Source organism: Natator depressus, chromosome 1 (assembly GCF_965152275.1).
Source record: "Natator depressus isolate rNatDep1 chromosome 1, rNatDep2.hap1, whole genome shotgun sequence".
Lineage (NCBI taxonomy): Eukaryota > Metazoa > Chordata > Testudines > Cheloniidae > Natator > Natator depressus.
Window position 1 is genome coordinate 164,647,956 of NC_134234.1, and position 19,503 is coordinate 164,667,458.

Genomic DNA, 19,503 nt, shown 5'->3' on the forward strand with positions numbered 1-19,503 from the left:
CACTCTATTAGCACAGTGAAAAACTTGCTGGAATGTAATGGCTTGGGGGGGGGTTGTTTTTGTTTTTTTAAATGGCATATGTAGAAATGTTTTGTCTTTAATCTTTATATTGCCTCTTGCAATTATGTTTAACAACTATTGTACTAGTGGTGATGATATTGTTTAGTTAATGGCATCTTAAGCTACCTACTGTTTCAATTAGTACATTCCTTACTATCAGTGTTTATTACTTCAGCTTAGTGTAGTGCTCTGGTTGCAAGAGTGCATAATTTCAAAGCTTAATTATATTGCTGAAACAGTAATTAAAATGTATTAGCATGACATTGTCAATTAAAGCTATATTCATAAACTTCAGCAGGAATGCACCTAATGTGCCCTGCAGAGCTGAGAAGCAGCAGGCAGGGTACCATGGGGAGGAACAATCTTTAAAGTAACTTTGCCAACTGTTTTGCAGACCATAAGGGGGTATAGATTTTGCATTTTCAGCAAGGTTCACTGGGAATTAAGCACTATTCTTCCACTCATTAAGGGGAAACTGGCTGCCTAATTCTCTATACAAGATACTGAATATATACCCCTATGGTTTTTAAGGACTGAAATTACTCTCGCAAAGTAGCAACAACTTATTATTAAAGTGCTGTAACCTCACTATTGAAGAGAGGGACACAAAAATTAATATCTTAACACCAACAGGTCATGTAATATAGTTTTGGGGGTTTTTTTTGTCATGCCCAATGCCAGTTCTTTCTATAGAGAGTACTCCAAAGGCACTGTTTTTAGATCGCCATTATTCTTTCATGCTTCGCCAGGGAGCAGCTACATGGAATCAGTGCATCCCCCTCTCTGCAGGTCATCAATCGCGTGGCTAGGGGAATGACTGGGAACTTTGAAAGAAACAGTACTCTTATATTTGAGGATTACAGTCAAAGAGCATTAGGATTAATGAAGTAGGGCTTATGCTAAAACTTGAGCTCTGAAAGCTCCTCCCTGCACTGCAGTGCTGCTCTGCAGCTTGCATACGGTAGCGGGACACATGTATATCCTTTAGTTTGGGTTATTTTCTTCATTAATCTTTTCATTTTCTGCATTCTTTAGCAGGTTTGCTGGCTAAGTGTGTATTTTATCTGATGTTTACAGACTGTTTCTGTTAACTACCACAGGTTTACACCCTATGAGTGGTATAACCCCCACCCGTGCAACCCTGACTCAGATGTGGTGGAAAACAATTTTACTTTACTAAATAGTTTCTGGTTTGGAGTTGGAGCTCTCATGCAGCAAGGTACACGGGTCACACATCATTATTGCACACATCCCACAGTCTGCTCAAGGGCTTCTGTGCTGGTAAACTCCACCATCTGTATCTACCACATATATTGTAAAACCTGATCTCAGAAATGAAAAAAGCAGATTACACAGTTAAGCGGGGATAGGGAGGGAAGGGAAATGAAACTGACACCTGCCTAAATACAAAATAAGGTAACTGCAGAAATTAGAAGGGAAAACATACAATAAAGTATAAAGTTGGCTGTCCCATATGGGAGCTTCTGTGGACAAAACATAAAATAATAGCCAGATGACTACAAAGGTATTTTTATTGATGATAAATCTAAAATCCCTACACGGAAAACAGGAAAAATCTCTATTCATGTAGGCTTCATCCCAATATAGACAGTAATAGCCATCGCGATTCTGGACCACGTACTATAACAGCCAGTCAAAAGGTATTTCTTCAAAAAGATTAAGTTTTGTTGGCAATTGTCAAACTTATTTAAAACCAAAACAAAACCTATTTTTATTGGCTTTTCTGCAGGTTTGAGTCCCATCCTATTGTAAATGCAGCCAACCTTAGAATTTAACCAAGTCCCAGTTGCTGCTGAATTTTGGAAACAGCACACAGATACTTGCTTGACAATGAAGGGCAGCGAAGTGCACTTGATATGGGAAGTCAAGCAGATACATGTACAAAACACTTATGCTTATGGCGTGTGTATACTGAGGCTTCCCATTAAAGGGCTATATTGTATCAATATGGGGGTCCATTCAACATCTCTGAAAACATTTTTTGGGGAAAAAAAAGCAACACATAGAGGAAGTCGCAGCAATACACTGGTAATAAATTCCCAAATATTTAAGAAAGGAACACCTACATTCATTCAGGGACAATTTATTTTCATAGGCATTAATACCAATTTGGATTTTGTAAACTAATAATAATACTGAAGGAATTTTTCTTAGGGTAGTGAAGAAATTTCACACTGTAACTAGGATAATACATGCATATAGTTTTATTGGTATATTCATAGGACACCTCCTCACCACAATTATTTTGAAAAAGATTGGAGATAAGGTGTTTTTGGTTTTTTCCAATGTATCTGAAGTACAGACTAAGGTTTTACAGTATCAGGCAGGTGTGTGTATATAATTGTGACTGCCTTGTGTGTGAGAGTGCCCCAAGGTTTTGTGTTTTTAATGTCCTGCCTTTTTGGAGTTTACCATCATCCACAGCAAACTGTGGGATGCAGTGTCTGCTAGTTACCACTACCTTGGGTACATGACAGTCAGCCCCAACCAGACTCTGCTTGTCTTTCAAGAAGCTTTACAAAAACATTTGTAAGGCGAAGCAAATGTTTCCATGTACAAACTTGTGGTACGTGTGACTGTAAGTGCACCATCAGTAACATGTAGAGTTTGAACAAGAGATGAATGGTTGTTAACCTCTGCATCTATTGTTATGCTCTTTCTTGTTAACAGAAGCTGCTTGTTGTGCTTTATTGGAAGCCACTTGTTTGTTTAAATTTTAAAATGTGATGATCAGACTTTCTCTTTTCTACAGAGCGTGAGCAAAGTCTGGATCAGGATTGGCTGTCATGTCTGCCATAAAAAAGCACTAGAGAGACTTCAGCAAGTATTGTCTCTGACCCTGAATCTTGCTAGTAACATTTTACTTAGATGTTGTTTCCCCATTCCCTTGGGGTTCTCAACCCAGATATTTCCTCTAGTCTTTGAAGGTATCCAAACATGGCATACTTCTAATTATAGTGAGCAAATGAATTTTTAAAAAAATGTATGGGAAACTATTACTTTTAAAAACTCAAGTGACCTGCTAAGGCCCGAATTCAACAAAGTGTGTAAGCACAGTCTTACCTTTAAAGGCAGAGCTTAAGTCTCACAAGATTACATCAATGGAACTAAAGCATGTACTTACGCACTTTGTTGAATCAGGTTCCAAGAGATGGTGAATACTGAAAAAAATCACAGGCCTGATCCTGCAATATGCTGAACCCCACTCAACTCCTATTGACTTTTGTGAGAGTGGAGGGTGCTCAGCATCTTATAAGCAAGGGGATTGATCTTGTAACACTCAGTGGCAGGTTAAAATGTATTAGTTTAATTAGATTAAAGATTTTCTGTTTCATTTATACAACTAATTTGCCACTAGAGAAAACCACTGGAGTATTATTATTTTGCCAAAAAGCTACAGTAACCAAGAGTTTCTCCACTTCCATCTATTATCATGTACCTCTAATTATAAGGCTGCACTACCAGCTTTTATGGCAAGCTAAGGTCTCTGAAATTTAGTTGGCTATTACTATTGCTATACATTAAAACTAAGCATTGTACCAGTGTCTAACTACATCTTTTATATTCCTATAGCTAGCTAGGCTTTTAGAAAGTGACATCTCCATGAAGATCTGAATCAGTATACATAGCAGCCTGCTCTTACATTTGCTAGGTCAACTACAGTTTAAAAATACATCCTTAGGAGTAAATAACCATGTTTCACTACATTACATTTAAAAAAATCTAGTCTGATAAAGCACCAAGAAAAGCACAATTAAACATAAATCTGGATGAATCCGCAGCTCTTGAAATGACACATTAAGATTCCCTAAATTAAATAGAAACCTCTACTTTTAGACTCTTGGCCTAGTTTAAAATCAGTACAACACGAAGGCTATACACAGTAGGAAGTCTGCTTTGCTGTTACCTCTCATAATTTGGTAGCTACATAAATGTACTCAGAGACCTGGGCTATGTTTAGCTCTGACCTTTAAGAGATGTACATATATTTATAAAAAGCTAAATTAAATCTGTTTGCCTGTGGTTTGGAAGATTATTACCTTTTCAGTTTTTGCTCAAATTGTATAGAGTTTTTACGTTAAAATCTTCCAAGGCCTTCAGACATTTCACAGAATGTATTTAAGTTCCCACATAAATCATTAAGTAGCTCAGAAGACATAACACTTCAACAACAGGGACCTTTCTCTAATAATAATGAATATTAGTTAAATCAAATTCTGTACACACGCAGACCCCCAGTTCAGCCAGCACTTAAGCATTTGCTTAAGTCCATCCTTATACAACAAAACACTTATGCACTATGCTTAACTCTGAAGTTAAACTGAAGTCAGTTGACTATAAGCACACAATCAAGTGCGTGTCTGCATCTGGGCCTTAAACCCCAGGCAATCCACTGAAGTCAGTGAGGTTGCTTACTGTGTCAGTCAGGGCAGAATTCGGCTTGTAATGTTTAGGAGTACAGTAACTCCTCACTTAAAGTCATCCCAGTTAACGTTGCTGATCAATTAGGGAACATGCTTGTTTAAAGTTGTGCAATGCTCCCTTATAACGTTGTTTGGCTGTTACCTGCTTTGTCCACTGCTTGCAGGAAGAGAAGGCCATTGCAGCTAGCTGGTGGGGGCTTGGAACCAGGGTGCACCGGCAGCTCCCTTATCAGCTCCCCTAAGTTCCGTGTGCAGCAGCAGCCCAGCAAGCTATCAATTGCTGGCAGTTCAGCTGTCCCTCTCCCCATTGCCATGTTCAGCTCCTGCCCTCTGCCTTGGAGCTGCTCCTGGGAGCCTCCTACTTGCTATGCAGGAGACCGGGTGGGGGGGAAGAGAAGGAGGCTCATGTCAGGGTGTCCCCCTACTCCTGCCCTCCACTTAGCCCTTCTCCATATAAAGCAGGGTGGGGACAGGACAGGGCTCAGGATGGAGGGAGCGTGCTGGCCGCAGCTGCTATCTCAACTTCCTGATCTTTTTAAAGGCAATGTACTTAGAATGGTGTCAGCATACTTAAGGGGGCAATGCGCATCTGTCTGCCATGCTGTCTCCCCTCCCCTCCATTCGTGCTGCCTTGTAGAGTGAGGCATTAACAACAATGTGTTAACCCTTGAGGGCTCAGCCAATTGCTAGTTCATTTAGCAGTAAGGCATTCCCTGGGAAATATCCCACCCTCCTCCACCCTCTAACTTCACCACCTCAACCAAACTTCACAATCATCATTGATGTGTACAGTATTAAATTGTTTGTTTAAAACTTATACTGTGTGTGTATTTAAAAAAAATATAGATTTTTGTCTAGTGAAAAAATTTCCCTGGTACCTAACCCCCCTATTTACATTAATTCTTATGGGGAAATTGGATTCGCTTAACATCGTTTTGCTTAAAGTCACATTTTTCAGGAACATAACGACAAAGTTAAGCGAGGAGTTACTGTACTTTGCTTCACAGCTGGGATCAAATTCAACCCTCCTGTGCCAATTACATGACCTTAAAAAGTAAAATGAAACATACAAATTATCCATTTATTTTCCTAGTCTCACAATGTGAGATGTGCAGTCGGATGTGCTAATGCCATTTCAGTCATCATTCTGTCCTTTAAACTGGGATTAATTTATTATTCATAACATTGCACCATCATGTAGAGATCCAGAGGGGACTGTATAATTGCTTTAACTTTAAAACAAAGTATAGGCTTATAAGAAGACATATTTTAGGTCTTGATCCCTGCAGCCCTTATTCACGTAAGTCCCACTGACTTTACTGGAACACTACTGACTGCAATGATAGTGTTTGTCTGAGTGAGGGCTGCAGGACCATACATACCTGGATGTGTAGATAAGAGACACAGGGTAAAGCCATCTTTTTAAGCATTTCCTCTAAATGGGAAATAATGGGAATGGGATACAGTAGAACCTCAGAGTTACGAACACCAGAGTTACGAACAGACCGGTCAACCACACATCTCATTTGGAACCAGAAGCATGCAATCAGGCAGCAGCAAAGACAAATTAAATACAGTACAGTACTGTGTTAAATGTAAACTACTAACAAAATAAAGGGAAGGCAGTATTTTTCTTCTGCAAAGTGAAGTTTCAAAGCTGTATTACGTCAATGCTCAGTTGTAAACTTTTGAAAGACCAACAATAACGTTTTGTTCAGAGTTACAGAGTTACAAGTAACCTCCATTCCCGAGATGTTAGAAACTCTGAGGTTCTACTGTATTGTTCTTCTTAAGGCTTAAAGCCTCATTACAGTACTTGTAACAAGCAGTTAAGATACAGATAAATGACTAGTATAGGCTAGGAGTCTAAAAGGTTAACTCCAAGATGACATTATCTCAGAGACAAATTGGTGTTCAGACCCATGGATAATCATGTGTGTGTTAGGTATCATGGCATACATCCCCTTCAAAAGTATGTTATTATAAATGTTAGCTGTACATATGCGAGATTACTGTGTAGATTTTTTTATTATTCTGTGGTTCATAAATGTATTATGCTCCTAAAAATAATCTACTGCCAGAGAAAGACTTCTTTCAACATGTTTTAATATGATTGTTTTGATGATATTATAACAGGATCAGAGCTGATGCCCAAAGCTCTTTCTACCAGAATAGTTGGAGGAATATGGTGGTTTTTCACCTTAATCATAATCTCATCCTACACTGCCAATTTGGCTGCCTTCCTGACAGTTGAGAGAATGGAATCCCCCATCGATTCAGCAGATGATTTGGCAAAGCAAACCAAGATAGAATATGGGGCTGTTAGAGATGGATCAACAATGACCTTCTTCAAGGTAAGATGGTGCCAAGTGGGTTTGCACTGTAAGAATTGTAACCTTTCACTAACAGATTCTGAAACGTGGAACAGAATGAGAATTTCTGAAAACATTAGTTTAGGAAAATTTAGCAGTTATAACAAATCCCTAATCCACAGAGCGTCCTCCAGGAATCTACACCTCAGTGATGGGGAAGGTTGTGTTATATGCATGTTTCCGTCTGCCAACCAGCAGGAAACTGCCATAAATAGATTACAGTCTGACACTGTACTACCTTTAGTGAAAGGTCCTCAGTACCGTGGCACCCACTGCTCCCTAAGAATGGAGGGCTCCGGGGCAGCTAAAATCGGGAAAGTCCCCGCGAGAACAGGTCCAATACAAGAAGGGAAAAAGGACTCTGGAACAACGTATAGGCACAAAGTCTCTGCTGGAATAGCCCCATGCCTCTAGTGAATCCCCCAAGATCTATACAGTCTGGGGCCCAACTGCCTCCTCCTTTAGAGAAAGGCAAACCCATGCCCTAGCCAAAAGGATTTAGTGAAAACTCTGCGAGGAGGACCTCTGCAGTTTTGTCCCATCAGGGCCCACTACCACTAGCTATTCTTCAGCCTTCAAAAGGGGGCTGTTAGGCCCAAAGTTTATAACAAGTAATTCGCTAAGATTGCTTTTCAAGATCAAGTAGCCATTAGAAAAATACAACTGTCAATCAAAATAATAGTTCATTTGCTTTTAAAAGATATAAAAAGAATATAGATTTAAAGTTTAATAAATAATAAGAGAGAGCATTTTCTAGTGCAATTGCTTCTGCAGATAACTAAATTCCTTTTGATGATCAACATTAATTACATATAAAATGAGTGGATCTCCTAAAATGTCAATGCATATACCAGCAAGTTATAAATATGGAAAATGTACAAAAAACATCCCACAGCATTTAGCAGCTTTGTTGGCACACCCAGCAGGAAATCCAAGGATTGAATGTACCTAGGTAAGTATTAATATCCTACTCCTCAGTATGGCATCTGAGCATCTTCTAACTAGCCTTTAGGAAGCAGTCCTTCCAAAGAGAACGAGTCACAGTGGTGAAGCAACATGGGGAAAAAATAGCTTCTGCTACCTGTGTCCTAGATGTTCTGTGAATGAACAATTTCAGTTTCTGGTGTTGTCAGTTTGACATCTTAAGTGACTATTTTAAAAAGGTCTGTGGCAGACCTGGGAATTTAACCCAGATGTCTCAAATCCCAGCACAGTACCTTAACCACAAGACTATCTTCAGATGAAGATAGATTCTTATACACAAATAAAGGAAAGTAATGGATTGCAGTTCAAATATTTGGATCATGTCTCCAAACTAGTAATTTTCAAAAAAGATTCTGCAGTAGTTTGCTACATCTTACATGGCCACCCTGCTTTTAGCAGTTAAGGGTAAATTTCTCTCTTGCTGCCCCCACTTACTTCCGTCTAGCGTGGAGAGGTGAGTGTGTTATTGAATAAGAGAATAAACTATGCTTTTTTCAAAGCCTAATTAATCAGTTTTTGAAATGACAAGTTGAAATCTCTATTAACATATGCTGGGAAACAACTCGAGAACACAAAGTAACAACAGTATCACTTATTTTAATAAGGAACACCTATTAGGCTGGTTAGTAGTTTTTGCTACTACTTAAGACCCCAGTAAAATTCCTTAGCCCAATTTCCCCTCTCTGGCCAAGAAAGGTCACCACAATGCAGGGCCTTAAAAGATGAATCTGCGCAAAGAGGGACTCCACAGTTGTGGGTCCTGCTCTGTAGCAGAGGAAATCACTGCATACTCTAAGCATTGTGAAATCAGAACAAGTTTTCCAAAGCAGCTTCCAGTTTTGCACTGGCTTTTTAGACACAAATAAGAGGGTGTAATTTTGCAGGCACAAATAAAGATGGATCAATTTTTTTAATATAATTTTTTTAGAATTTAGACATCTAAATGAGGTTTCAAATCAGGTAATTAGGTATCAATGTTCTACAAAATGCACCCATGCGTGTGTGTGTCTGCAATTATATATAGACACACACCTGCAAATAGATGAATGCTAGAAGTAATTTCTGCTGAGAATGGACATGAATTAGGTGGAAGAGTAAAGGTGATGTGGTGAAAGGTGCATGGACAAATGCAATTTCACATTTATATCACTGCTACACGTGCAATACAACTAATAAATTATATACAGTACCTCTTAGAAGAGCTAAAGAGATCACTGCTTCATTGTGCTAGATCATGTATAAAAACAAAGCAAGGAGCCAGACCCTGCCCTGAAGAGCTTACAGCCTAAACAGACCAGAGAGACAATGGGTGGGAAGGGAAACAGAAGTACAGACAGAGAAAATGACTTGCCCAAAATAACACACAGTAGGTTAATGCAGTTTTTTAGTGTGTAATTATTTGTAAAGCATTAGAGATGCACATTGTACTTTACAGACATAGAAGAGACAAATCCATGTCCCCCAGGTGCTTTCAGTCTAAATGTTATACATACAAAGATATATATTATTTATAACCTACTGTGTGTTATATGCCACTCAACATTTCTGCAAATCAGACCCTGGACTCTCAACCCAGGCACCCAGAAATGAGGAATACAGAATTGGTGAGCAGCTGAGAGAGGCTGGTTTAAATGCCTTGCCTAGCATCACATAGGAACAATGGCCCAGATCCACAAAGACATATAGGTACTTAAACCCCTAAGTTCCACTGCTAACCACAAAACTGTAGCTCTCGCAAAACCTATACTCACTTGGCGCCTATGTTTTCAGGGTAAAAGTTCCCTAGGTGCCTTCATTTCTGCCTCTGGGCATGCGCCTCACAATAGGCATCTGGATGTCTAAGGCCCGGAGTGATCCACAAAATGGGGGAAGATAAGTGCTCCTCCCCCTATCTCCTCCCTACCTGTGCGGCCTGAGCAGAGGCTACCTACAAGATCAGTCCTATACAAAATTTGGGAGGGAAGGGGGTAGTGTCCCCCTTATTGCTTTTAGCCTAGTGGTTAGTACACTCCCCTGGTATGTTGTAGACCCAGGTTCAGTTCCTCCCTCTCTGCCAAATAGGGAAGAAAGGATCTGAACAGAGATTTCCCCCGTCTCTCAGAAGACTACCCTAACCACTGAACTATGAAACATTCTGATGTGGGCTCAATCTCTCCTGTTGAAGCTGTTCAACTGAAACTCCTAAGACTTTTTGCGTATCCCTGTGTGTATCTGGGCCTTTGGGGCAGAGAAAGGGCTAGAATCCAACTCTCCAGGGCAGCATTCAACTGCCTTAACCATGAGAGCCTCCTCTTGTAATTCCCTGCCACATTCACCATGCATCTTCCAACTTCTGCACCAAATGGAGCAGGAATCCTATGGACAACAGTCTCCTTAACTACGCAAACCTGATTTACCCCATTTTGTGCGCTGACTGAGGCAATGATGCTGTGGAAAAAACAGTTATGTGATCATGTAATTAAAGACTGTGTCATAATGCACATGCACAAGGGGGCTGAATTAAGGTTTCCCAGGCTGTTTTAATTCTGGCATTTCCTAACTTTTGAGTGCTTGACTTTGCAACCTTAATAATGTTTTAATATAGTTGTTAGTGTGTCATTTCCTAGGGTTTTAAAAAAGTTAACTGAAAAATTAGAAGTTCCATCTGGTGGCATCACATTGGCACCCACATGGGTCATCAGCAGGATTGGAACCTTTAGATCCACCATAAAGACCTCTGCCACTTTAGCAAATGGAGTAACCAATAGCAGCAGTAATAGGTGGTCCTCCTTTATGTGACCACAACTAACGGGGATGGGACACTTTGCCAATGGGTTTCACAGATATTTGCTGACAGCAAAGGCATGGTAGGACTCAGGAATCTTGGGTTCCCCTGCAAGCTCTGGAGGGTAGTGTTCTCTAGTCGGCATAGATTCTTCTGTCCCACCCCCACCGACCTGCCCCAGTCTCGTCTCTTCCCCATCCCTTGCCCCAGTACCATTGTCTTTACCCTACAGATCCCTGTCTACATTCCTCACGTTTCTCATCCCAGCCCAGACCCAACACAGCCCAGAGAGGCAACTGCAAGGAAAGTCCTGCTCAGTCCAGGCTGGTGCATGCCAGTGTGGATGGAATTTAGGGGAAATTTAGCTGCTAAAATCTGAGAAGTCTTTATTGAGCATGTGCAAACTGATTTTTCAAAGGCTTATAACTTTCCCAAGTTTGGGCAGATTTTCATTTGGGTGTCAAGAGGCACATCCCGGACACAAAGGCCACCCCTACCAAATTTTGAGTCCTTGCTCCACAGCGTGGGGGCACTAGTGCTTTTCAAAGAAAAGGTCACCAGTATGTAACATGGACGAAGCAACTTGTTTTTCTCTAGCCTCATTCTTGGAAACCAACAGTTTTGGCTAAAATTTTCCAAGGCAAAAGAAGTCATCCTGAGGCTGACACTGAGCATGAGAAATTTAGGCTAAACAGTCAAATGTTGGCAAAGTTTAAAGCACAGGTTCTTATAATGGCAAGCGTCAGTCAACCTTATTAATAGGCAGTTCTACCAGCCCCGGCTGTAATTTATATATATATATATATATATATATATATATATATATATGCTATACATTACCATGTAAAGTCAGGGAAGAGCTGGCTTACTTCTGGGGGAGGAAGAAAGAAATGCTGTGATTTCCCTCCCCCATATTTCTAATAAATCATTTCAGGCCTGAACCTGCAATGTGCTGACAGCTCTCAACTCAAGGGATGTCACTGGGAGTTGAGAGCCCTCAGAGGACTGTGTTTACTATAAATTACGATGGGCACACAAAAGAGCAGATATTGCAAAATAATTCAGAGCCACAGTAGAAACAAAGGGCAGTTATATTTTTAATTTAAGAGCAAGCCTTCCTATTTTATTTTTTTAAATAAAACTTTCATAGGACAGGAGATATTTAGATATCAAAAATATTTCTCCCTAAGATGATACTTCAGTCTACTGGCTTCAAACGGTTTCCCAGCTTGCAATACTGCTAGCTGAATGGGGCACAGTGGATATTATGGTAACCAGTAGGTTATGAGGTTCAAGTGGCTCAGTTAAAAGAAAGACTTTGTCCCTCAAAATAGGTTCCTAGGAAACTCATAATAGGAAGAAAAACAGATGGAGGGGGGCCAAGCTCCCTGTACTAGATGGCTGCTGTAACAGGTTGGGGACGTCTAAGAGAAATGTATGATGGCGAAGCGGGAAGATAATGATTTTCAGTTCAAGAGAACGTAAGTGCTGTGAGTTTTCCTAGTGATCAGACATGGGCAGCCATAGAAGATCAATGATGATTAGGCTCACAGTAGAAGTTCTAGAGGGGACATATGAAAAAGTCCTGTCCCTTTGCAGAAAGTGATTGTGGAGGAGATGTGGTCTTGAGTTCACAAGGCCCAGGGTTCTGTTCCAGGCCAGTCTGGCTAGAAGGCAGTGGGTGGGTGGGGGGATGGTATTGGCCTTAGCGGACTCAGGGAGTCCCAAATATCAGTGGAGTAGAGTCCAGGTGGATAGTGTCCTGCCCACGAGCCTGGTATGTTTTCCTGGGGAGTTTCCTGCCCTTCAGAAAGTGCTGAGATGATTAGGGAGGTCGCTCGTGGCCACCAAAATAGAAACAAGGCATGCAGCAGCAGTAGTCACCACAGCAGTGAGTCTGGGTCTTGTAGCAGCAACATAGCTCTTCAGGAGCTTAGCCCTTACTAGGTTGCAAGGACAAAAGAGCATACAGCGGGCATTCTTTAAAAGTGTATTCTCTTTTGGAAGAGTAGCAGCTGTGTTAGTCTGTATTCGCAAAAAGAAAAGGAGTACTTGTGGCACCTTAGAGACTAACCCACCCCCACCGTTCCTCAGACGTTCTTGTCAACTGCTGGAAATGGCCCACCTTGATTATCACTACAAAAGGTCATCCTCCCCGCTCTCCTGCTGGTATTAGCTCATCTTAAGTGATCACTCTCGTTACAGTGTGTATGGTAACACCCATTGTTTCACGTTCTCTGTGTCTATAAATCTCCCCACTGTATTTTCCACTGAATGCATCTGATGAAGTGAACTGTAGCTCACAAAAGCTTATGCTCAAATACATGTGTTAGTCTCTAAGATGTCACAAGTACTCCTTTTCTTTTGGATGATACTCCTTGTGTTTCAAATGGGAAATACCAGGAGAACCAACCAATCTCTTTCAAACAGTGATGAGCTGCCAAATCTGAAGAACCGGTTCCTTCAGTTGCTCTGGGTCTTCAGCGGCACTGAAGAACCTGCCGCCAAAGACCCGGAGCAAGTAAAGGGCCCGCTGCCAAAGTGTTGCCAAAGACCGGGACCGCCGCCGGGTGAGTGAAAATTAAAAAAGGGATTCTCAGCCAGGGGAGCCTCCCCAGCTGGGAGCTCAGGTGGGCCGGACAGGACAGTCCTGAGGGCCGGATATGGCCAGTGGGCTGGAGTTTGCCCACACCTTTAACAACCAGTTCTAAACCGGCTTCAAAATTTAACAACCGGTTCGAGCGAACTGGTGTGAACCTGCTCCAGCTCACCACTGCTTTCAAACCTGTAGAAAATTGTAGGGCACACCCACTGTTCCAGGCTCTCTTTGTGGTGAAAGATAGGTGACAGGGTGTCATGTGCCCTACAGGAGATGCAGAGTCATTTTCTTGACTCCCCTTAGCAGTCAGTCCAGATTGGGATGATTAGTTCTAATCTATGGAATATAAGACCTAGATAACTCCTTAAAAGTAAAAAGAACTAGGAGGAGGGGTAGAAGGGGAAAGGTCCTGCAGAAAGAAATCCTAGGACCAGCTGGACTTTAGAGAAAGCCCAAGCTTACATTTATAACTCCTTTAAAACAGTAAAAGGAAACCCCAAGAAGGGGGTATTTTTAGAAGCTATCCAGTGTATAGGGAATATAGTAGAAGCAGGTTGGGAAAACATGTTTACATCACTTGTCTAGGAACTCTGTTTGAATTTATTCAGTCCCACGCCCACTCAGATTCCTGTTGTTGGTTTATAATACACACAGAATACAAACACACACTTCTGAGCATATTTCCACTCCTGTGTTGAATACCTTATACTAGCTTCAATAGAAACTCCAAGCCGCTACACATTTCTCAAAAAATATATTTTAGAGTAATAGCCGCTTTAAGAAATGCATGCATCTATCCCGGCTAGACCCATGCAAAGACAGGCCATTCCATTTCATGGAAGATCTGTTTCAAAATCTATTTTGTCCCAAGTAGGACCCCCACAAAATTGAAATTCTCCTCAAAGGCACCCTGCCCTGCGGCCGTGGACCTTGGAAACCCAGTTCCCCAGCAGCTGGGTAGAAACATGCTTGGGTTCCATCAGAACTGTCTCCACAAAATGCTTCAGTTTTGCTAAGTCAGCAAATTCTGATGAAAACCAGTCTCACCCAAAGTTTTACAACCAGCTCTTCTTGTAATTCTATCAATTTGTTCTGTTTTCTCACTTTATTTTTGGCTCATCTGTAATAATTGATGTTTAATCTCCCATTCTGAAGCTTGCAAAATCCTGCCTTCTGCTATGCATATACAGCTCCATTGAAATCAGTCAGTCCTGCATCTGAAGAGCAGAAATTTGAAGGTCATCCTTAGTGGAGAAATCTGTGTGGGTGAGGGGGCATGGCAGGGGAGAGAAAAGAGGGGGGGGGTGGGATTTGCACAGCAGGAAGCTACAATATCTTTCGCAAACTCATCTGCATACAGAATACATTATTCCTATAACCTCTATAGCTCTATATCAGTCTCAAACTACCCTATAAAGTGTATCAGTTTCAAAAATATATTCCTAATTAGGGTAAAAAATGGCTTGTACTAACTGAGAAGAAACTGAGCAGATCCGTTTAACCTTCAAAGTTTAGCATTGTCCTCTGACTGAACAAACTTAAGAGTAGAATTAGAAGAAATATTAAGCCCCAAACTTCAGAGTCAAAGAAATTTTGCTTAAAAGTTTAATACTCAACCAAGTAGGAAGTCAATATCTAATATGAGCTGCCATGCAGAGTAGTGTTTAATAAGAACATACTAACTCTACCCAATGATCCTAAAAATGGTCAGGAGACAGACTGACAATATCCTGCACAAATCTTATGAAATTAAGATAAAATGTATTGAATTAAGTTAAACCTTATTGATTTTGGGTTAATACTTTTGGGGGTCCATTGTATTAAAAAGACAGTTGTGTATGTGTTTTTTGTGGAATTATATGGTACCTTCTCTAGTAGGGAGGGGGGTGCTAATGCACTTCCTATCAACGCTTTGAAGCCACCTCCTGGAGAGGTGTGTACATACTACTGTAGTTCAAACTAGATTCTCTAGGGACCAACAGACCAAGAAAGGGTTTTTTGGATAAATAGCCTGGTTTTAAACGGCCTCAGGGCTTTCTTCCTGATCCAGCAAACAGACAGGACCCTGGTTCACAGAAAGCCCTAGTCCTCAGGGTAGGAGGGAAGGACTGGGCCTATTGAGGCTCCATTAGGCTGAGTGCTCGTTCTGAGTTGAAGCTGTGAGAACTTGTAACCACAAGCCAGTCCCTTAGGTGTGGGTTTGAAGAACTGTTCCTGCCAGAATACATTTTCTACTGTAGTACTTTTTACCTTCAAAATAAAATAGGGTTGCACAGAAAGAACTGTGAAGTACTTTTAACTATAGCAATTACACTTATTAATTATCTCTGAAGACAAAGCCTCTCACTGCTGGGAGCAAAGCAGCAAATGCAGGGAACCGTAATGCCTGGCCATACCCAAGTCAGAAGTGGGAGAGACACAGGTCTCCACTCAAGAGAGGCAACCAGAGGGAAGCTGGAAGCCTCCTGGACCAGTGAGTGGAAATACAGGTTGTTATCCTGACCTGTGACATGGTCAGAAGAGTGTTACATCAAGACTATTCAGATGAAGGAAATGAGATATGTAGCAAGCTGGAGGAAGGGAATAATTTGGAGGAAGCACCAAGGAGCCAATCTGCGTGCCCTTGCCTAAGAATGTTAAATTGCCGTTGGAGCAGCTCGCTTAATAAAGAGCCAGCTAAGTTTACTGGGAACAGAGTCCTCATGTTACCCAGCACAAGAAATAAATACAATAACCATTTTCAGTGTAGCCTGAGTCCCCAGATAGAAGTGCCCATGTCCACAGACCGGGCGACAGGGAGTACCATTCCCCCATACATTTACTTTTCCTTTCCATTCCCCCAGCCTTTCAAAACCACACCAACCTGGAGCCTAACTACTACTAGGGTGGGGAGACAATACAGTATTCACAAGCACTCAATAACCAACGTGGGTAACCAGATTATGTCTTGCATCTCTTGCCGTAGCCCCTAGATGCCTCAACCAAGATTGGGACCCCCATTATGCTAGACACAAACTGAGGTAGAGACTCTGAGGTAGATATCTAGGAGCTTGTGACATCTAGATAGACAAAGGGTGGGAGGGGGAAGCAGAGGCACAGAATGGTGAAGCAACTTGCCCAAGGTCACGCAGCAGGTCAGTGCCAGGAAGAGACCAGGAACAAAACCCCAACTCTTCTTGTACCCACAGCTCAGCACCCACTCTACTGCTAGCTCCCTAGTCTTAAAAACTTTGAAAGAGGTACTTCTTGGTTGTTGTAAAAAATAGACTTTAAAACAAGGGCTCTTAGAGCAGGGATAGTGTTTCTTGTTCCAGATTCATTAGAGAGAGAGAGAGAGAGAGAGAGAGTCAGTCAGTCACTTGGATCCTTTCTGTAAATTTAATTAACAGAAAAGGCACCAGGCTAAAGGAGAATGAGTCCTTTTCCAATAGCATTTGCATTGATGTGCCGAGAGGGAGAATGCTACTTGGGAAGCTGTGAAGTGTTTGAAATTGCAACAAAAAATGAAAATTAAACCTCCAATTTATTAATTACTCATTCTGTAAATGGAGAACAGACTTCCATTTACATCATTGATGGAGTAGCCTTAGTCAAACGATGCAATACAGCCTGGTTGTCTGGCTGAGTGAAAACAGAACAGAAAGATGTCCAATAGCTGGAAACATCCATAACACCAGTGGCTATACAGGAAGTACTATCCTAAACTGCGATGGAACGCTCTAGAGAATTAAGGGGAGAGAGAGCAGAGACACAAACATGGCGGTATATTGATTTTTGGCTAAAACATGCTATTAATAAACTGATTTCAGCTGCAGCGATGAGTGCAACAACTTTTCTACTCATGTACAAGTGTGTGATTGGACTGTACAGTTGCAGTAGTTTTTCATTTTTGTAAAATGGGTGGAAAGCTGTGAAGCGTTAAGACAAAATACAGGTTATACGAACAATCAATGTATAATGGTGCTCTAACCTGTAGACCAAACCTCAATTTGTAACAACTACAAAAAATGTGTGTTTAATATAGCATGACTGAGTACAAAAAAGAAGCAGGGAATAGTGTTAACAGAGTGCAAATGCTTCAAGTTAGATGGTAGCTACAAGAGAGAGGCGCACATTGAGCATATGGGCAGCGTCTCAGTGCCCTGGGGAGCTCCAGGGGGAACTGCGCTTAAGGCAGCATAACCCCTTTTGTAGCACCTGAGGCGAAGAAGGGAGTGTGCACTGTGCACCATCCTCAAGAACTGTGAAAGCTGCTCTCCGCTGTGTTCAGTTCCTCCCTTTCCGTTGTCCCCCACAAGGGGAGCTAAGAGGGGAACAGTCCTTGAGCTCCCTGGGATTGTGCCTGGCTCTGAGGTGAGGGGCATCAAGGACACTCCTTATGTACTTCTTCTCCCTTTCCCAAGCACCCCGGCAGGGACCGGGCACAATATATTCTTTAGGGTTATTGTTTAGACGGCACCAGGATACCTGGCATGATCTGAAGCCCCGGTGTCAGCACATTAAGGCCCATACCTGCTCCCTTTGAACTCAATGGCAAAATGCTCATTGGTTTCAGCGAAAGCAGGATTAGGCCCTTTGCGTTCATTGTGGTGGCAGGCAGAAGCACAAGTGTATCGGGGCATCTTGGGCTTTTAAGATTTCACTTCCTTCTCATTCAGTTTCGGGCTTCACTGTAGAGTGCACGACTTACAGACTACTGGCACGCGTGCAAAGAGCCAATGCCCTATCGATCAGCTTTTGGAACACAGTGTGGTACTACGGCCCAACGAAAAGGAAACAAATGTCCCATAATGTAGTAGTCTCAAACACTTAATGACATGTAACCCAGCTAACTAATTCACTGGGATCATTGTAACATCTTACATTTATAGAGCACCACTCATCCAAAAGGATCCCACAGCTCCTCCCAGGTCACATGTGAACACTGAAATGCTGGCACCTGTAGGATCGGAGGCAGTAAGAAACTACTCACAGCACACTGCACAGTGTGAAAAATGTGAGGGGGAGGAGGGAGGAAAGAGACTGAAAGAGTCCTCTCTCTGTCCCTCCCAATTCAAGAGGTGTTATTGACAGCATTCACGCTAAGCATAGGAATGTTTTGCAAGCATAATTTGAAAACTAACATTTCTGCTGAATCCACTTTCCTTCCTTAGAAATCCAAAATATCAACATATGAAAAAATGTGGGCATTCATGAGCAGCAGGCAGCAGACCGCACTGGTGAAGAACAATGATGAGGGAATCCAGCGGGTGCTCACAACGGACTACGCCCTGCTGATGGAATCAACCAGCATAGAATACGTGACTCAGAGAAACTGCAATCTCACCCAGATTGGCGGACTCATTGATTCTAAAGGCTATGGCGTGGGAACTCCTATTGGTAAGATGCATTAAAGATAATTAATGATGAGCCATCCTCAAGAGGTTCTGGGCAGTTAAATCTGGATGCCCTTTAGGAGCTTTCTATAACCTTTGAGCACCCAGGGTCCTTCTTTCATTCAACATCTCCCCTCTTGCCCCAGCTACAGCAATGGCTCTACTCAGCAGGGGCAAGAGGGTGGCTTGTAAGCAAGCAGGAAAATTAAGGTGTAGTCCGTGCCTTCAAGACGCAATCAGTTGGCCTGCTGCTCTTGTGGATAAAAGGTCCTGTTCACAGGTGATGGGGTACCCTCTGCTCTTCCCTCCCATGTTATTAAACCATGCTAGCAAGACAGATTACATATTTCCTCCAGGAGCCCTCTTTTTAGAAGAGAATCAAGGTAAATGTGATCTCCAACAAATGCACCCCTTGGAAAGCTGCATGAAAGGAGACAGGATTGATATCGCACCCTATGCGCCATTGCCTGTGCATCTTAGTAGAATAACCTACAAAATTTGCAATGATTTTCAGAGCAATATGTAGGGACTATAAGAAGCCATTGCAAGACTGTATTCCTACATCAAGAGTCTCAATGCTCTGGGTGCATTCTGAAAACCAGCTGCCTCACTTCCGCCAATAAGCAGCTTCCCTTTTCGATGGATTTGCTTGCCTTATCCCTGAGTGTTTCAGTACTTTGCCAATTTTACATATTTAAAGAGATCGCATATTTTCCACAGAAATTGGGTCCTTCTGCAAATGGACATTGTGTAGCCAGTTCTTTTTCTAGTTTAATATATTTGTGCTGCTCAGTCATGCACTCGCCCTACCCATGTCTCATCTCAGTTTACATCAGCCTAATTCAACTGACTTCAATGGAATTAGCTACAGATTTACACTGGTGTAACTGTTCACAGACTTTGG

At 41.8% G+C, this 19,503-nt stretch overlaps 1 protein-coding gene across 3 annotated transcripts in view; it reads left to right on the forward strand.

Annotated features, from left to right (window-relative positions):
• GRIK1 (glutamate ionotropic receptor kainate type subunit 1) overlaps positions 1–19,503 on the forward strand; it is a 236,900-nt gene that overhangs the window by 199,512 nt on the left and 17,885 nt on the right. For all 3 annotated transcript variants that reach the window (XM_074970925.1, XM_074970916.1, XM_074970909.1), the window contains exons 12-14: positions 1,161–1,279; positions 6,642–6,859; positions 18,378–18,603. In XM_074970925.1, the coding sequence (XP_074827026.1) occupies positions 1,161–1,279; positions 6,642–6,859; positions 18,378–18,603 (563 nt within the window). The remainder of the gene's footprint in view (positions 1–1,160; positions 1,280–6,641; positions 6,860–18,377; positions 18,604–19,503) is intronic.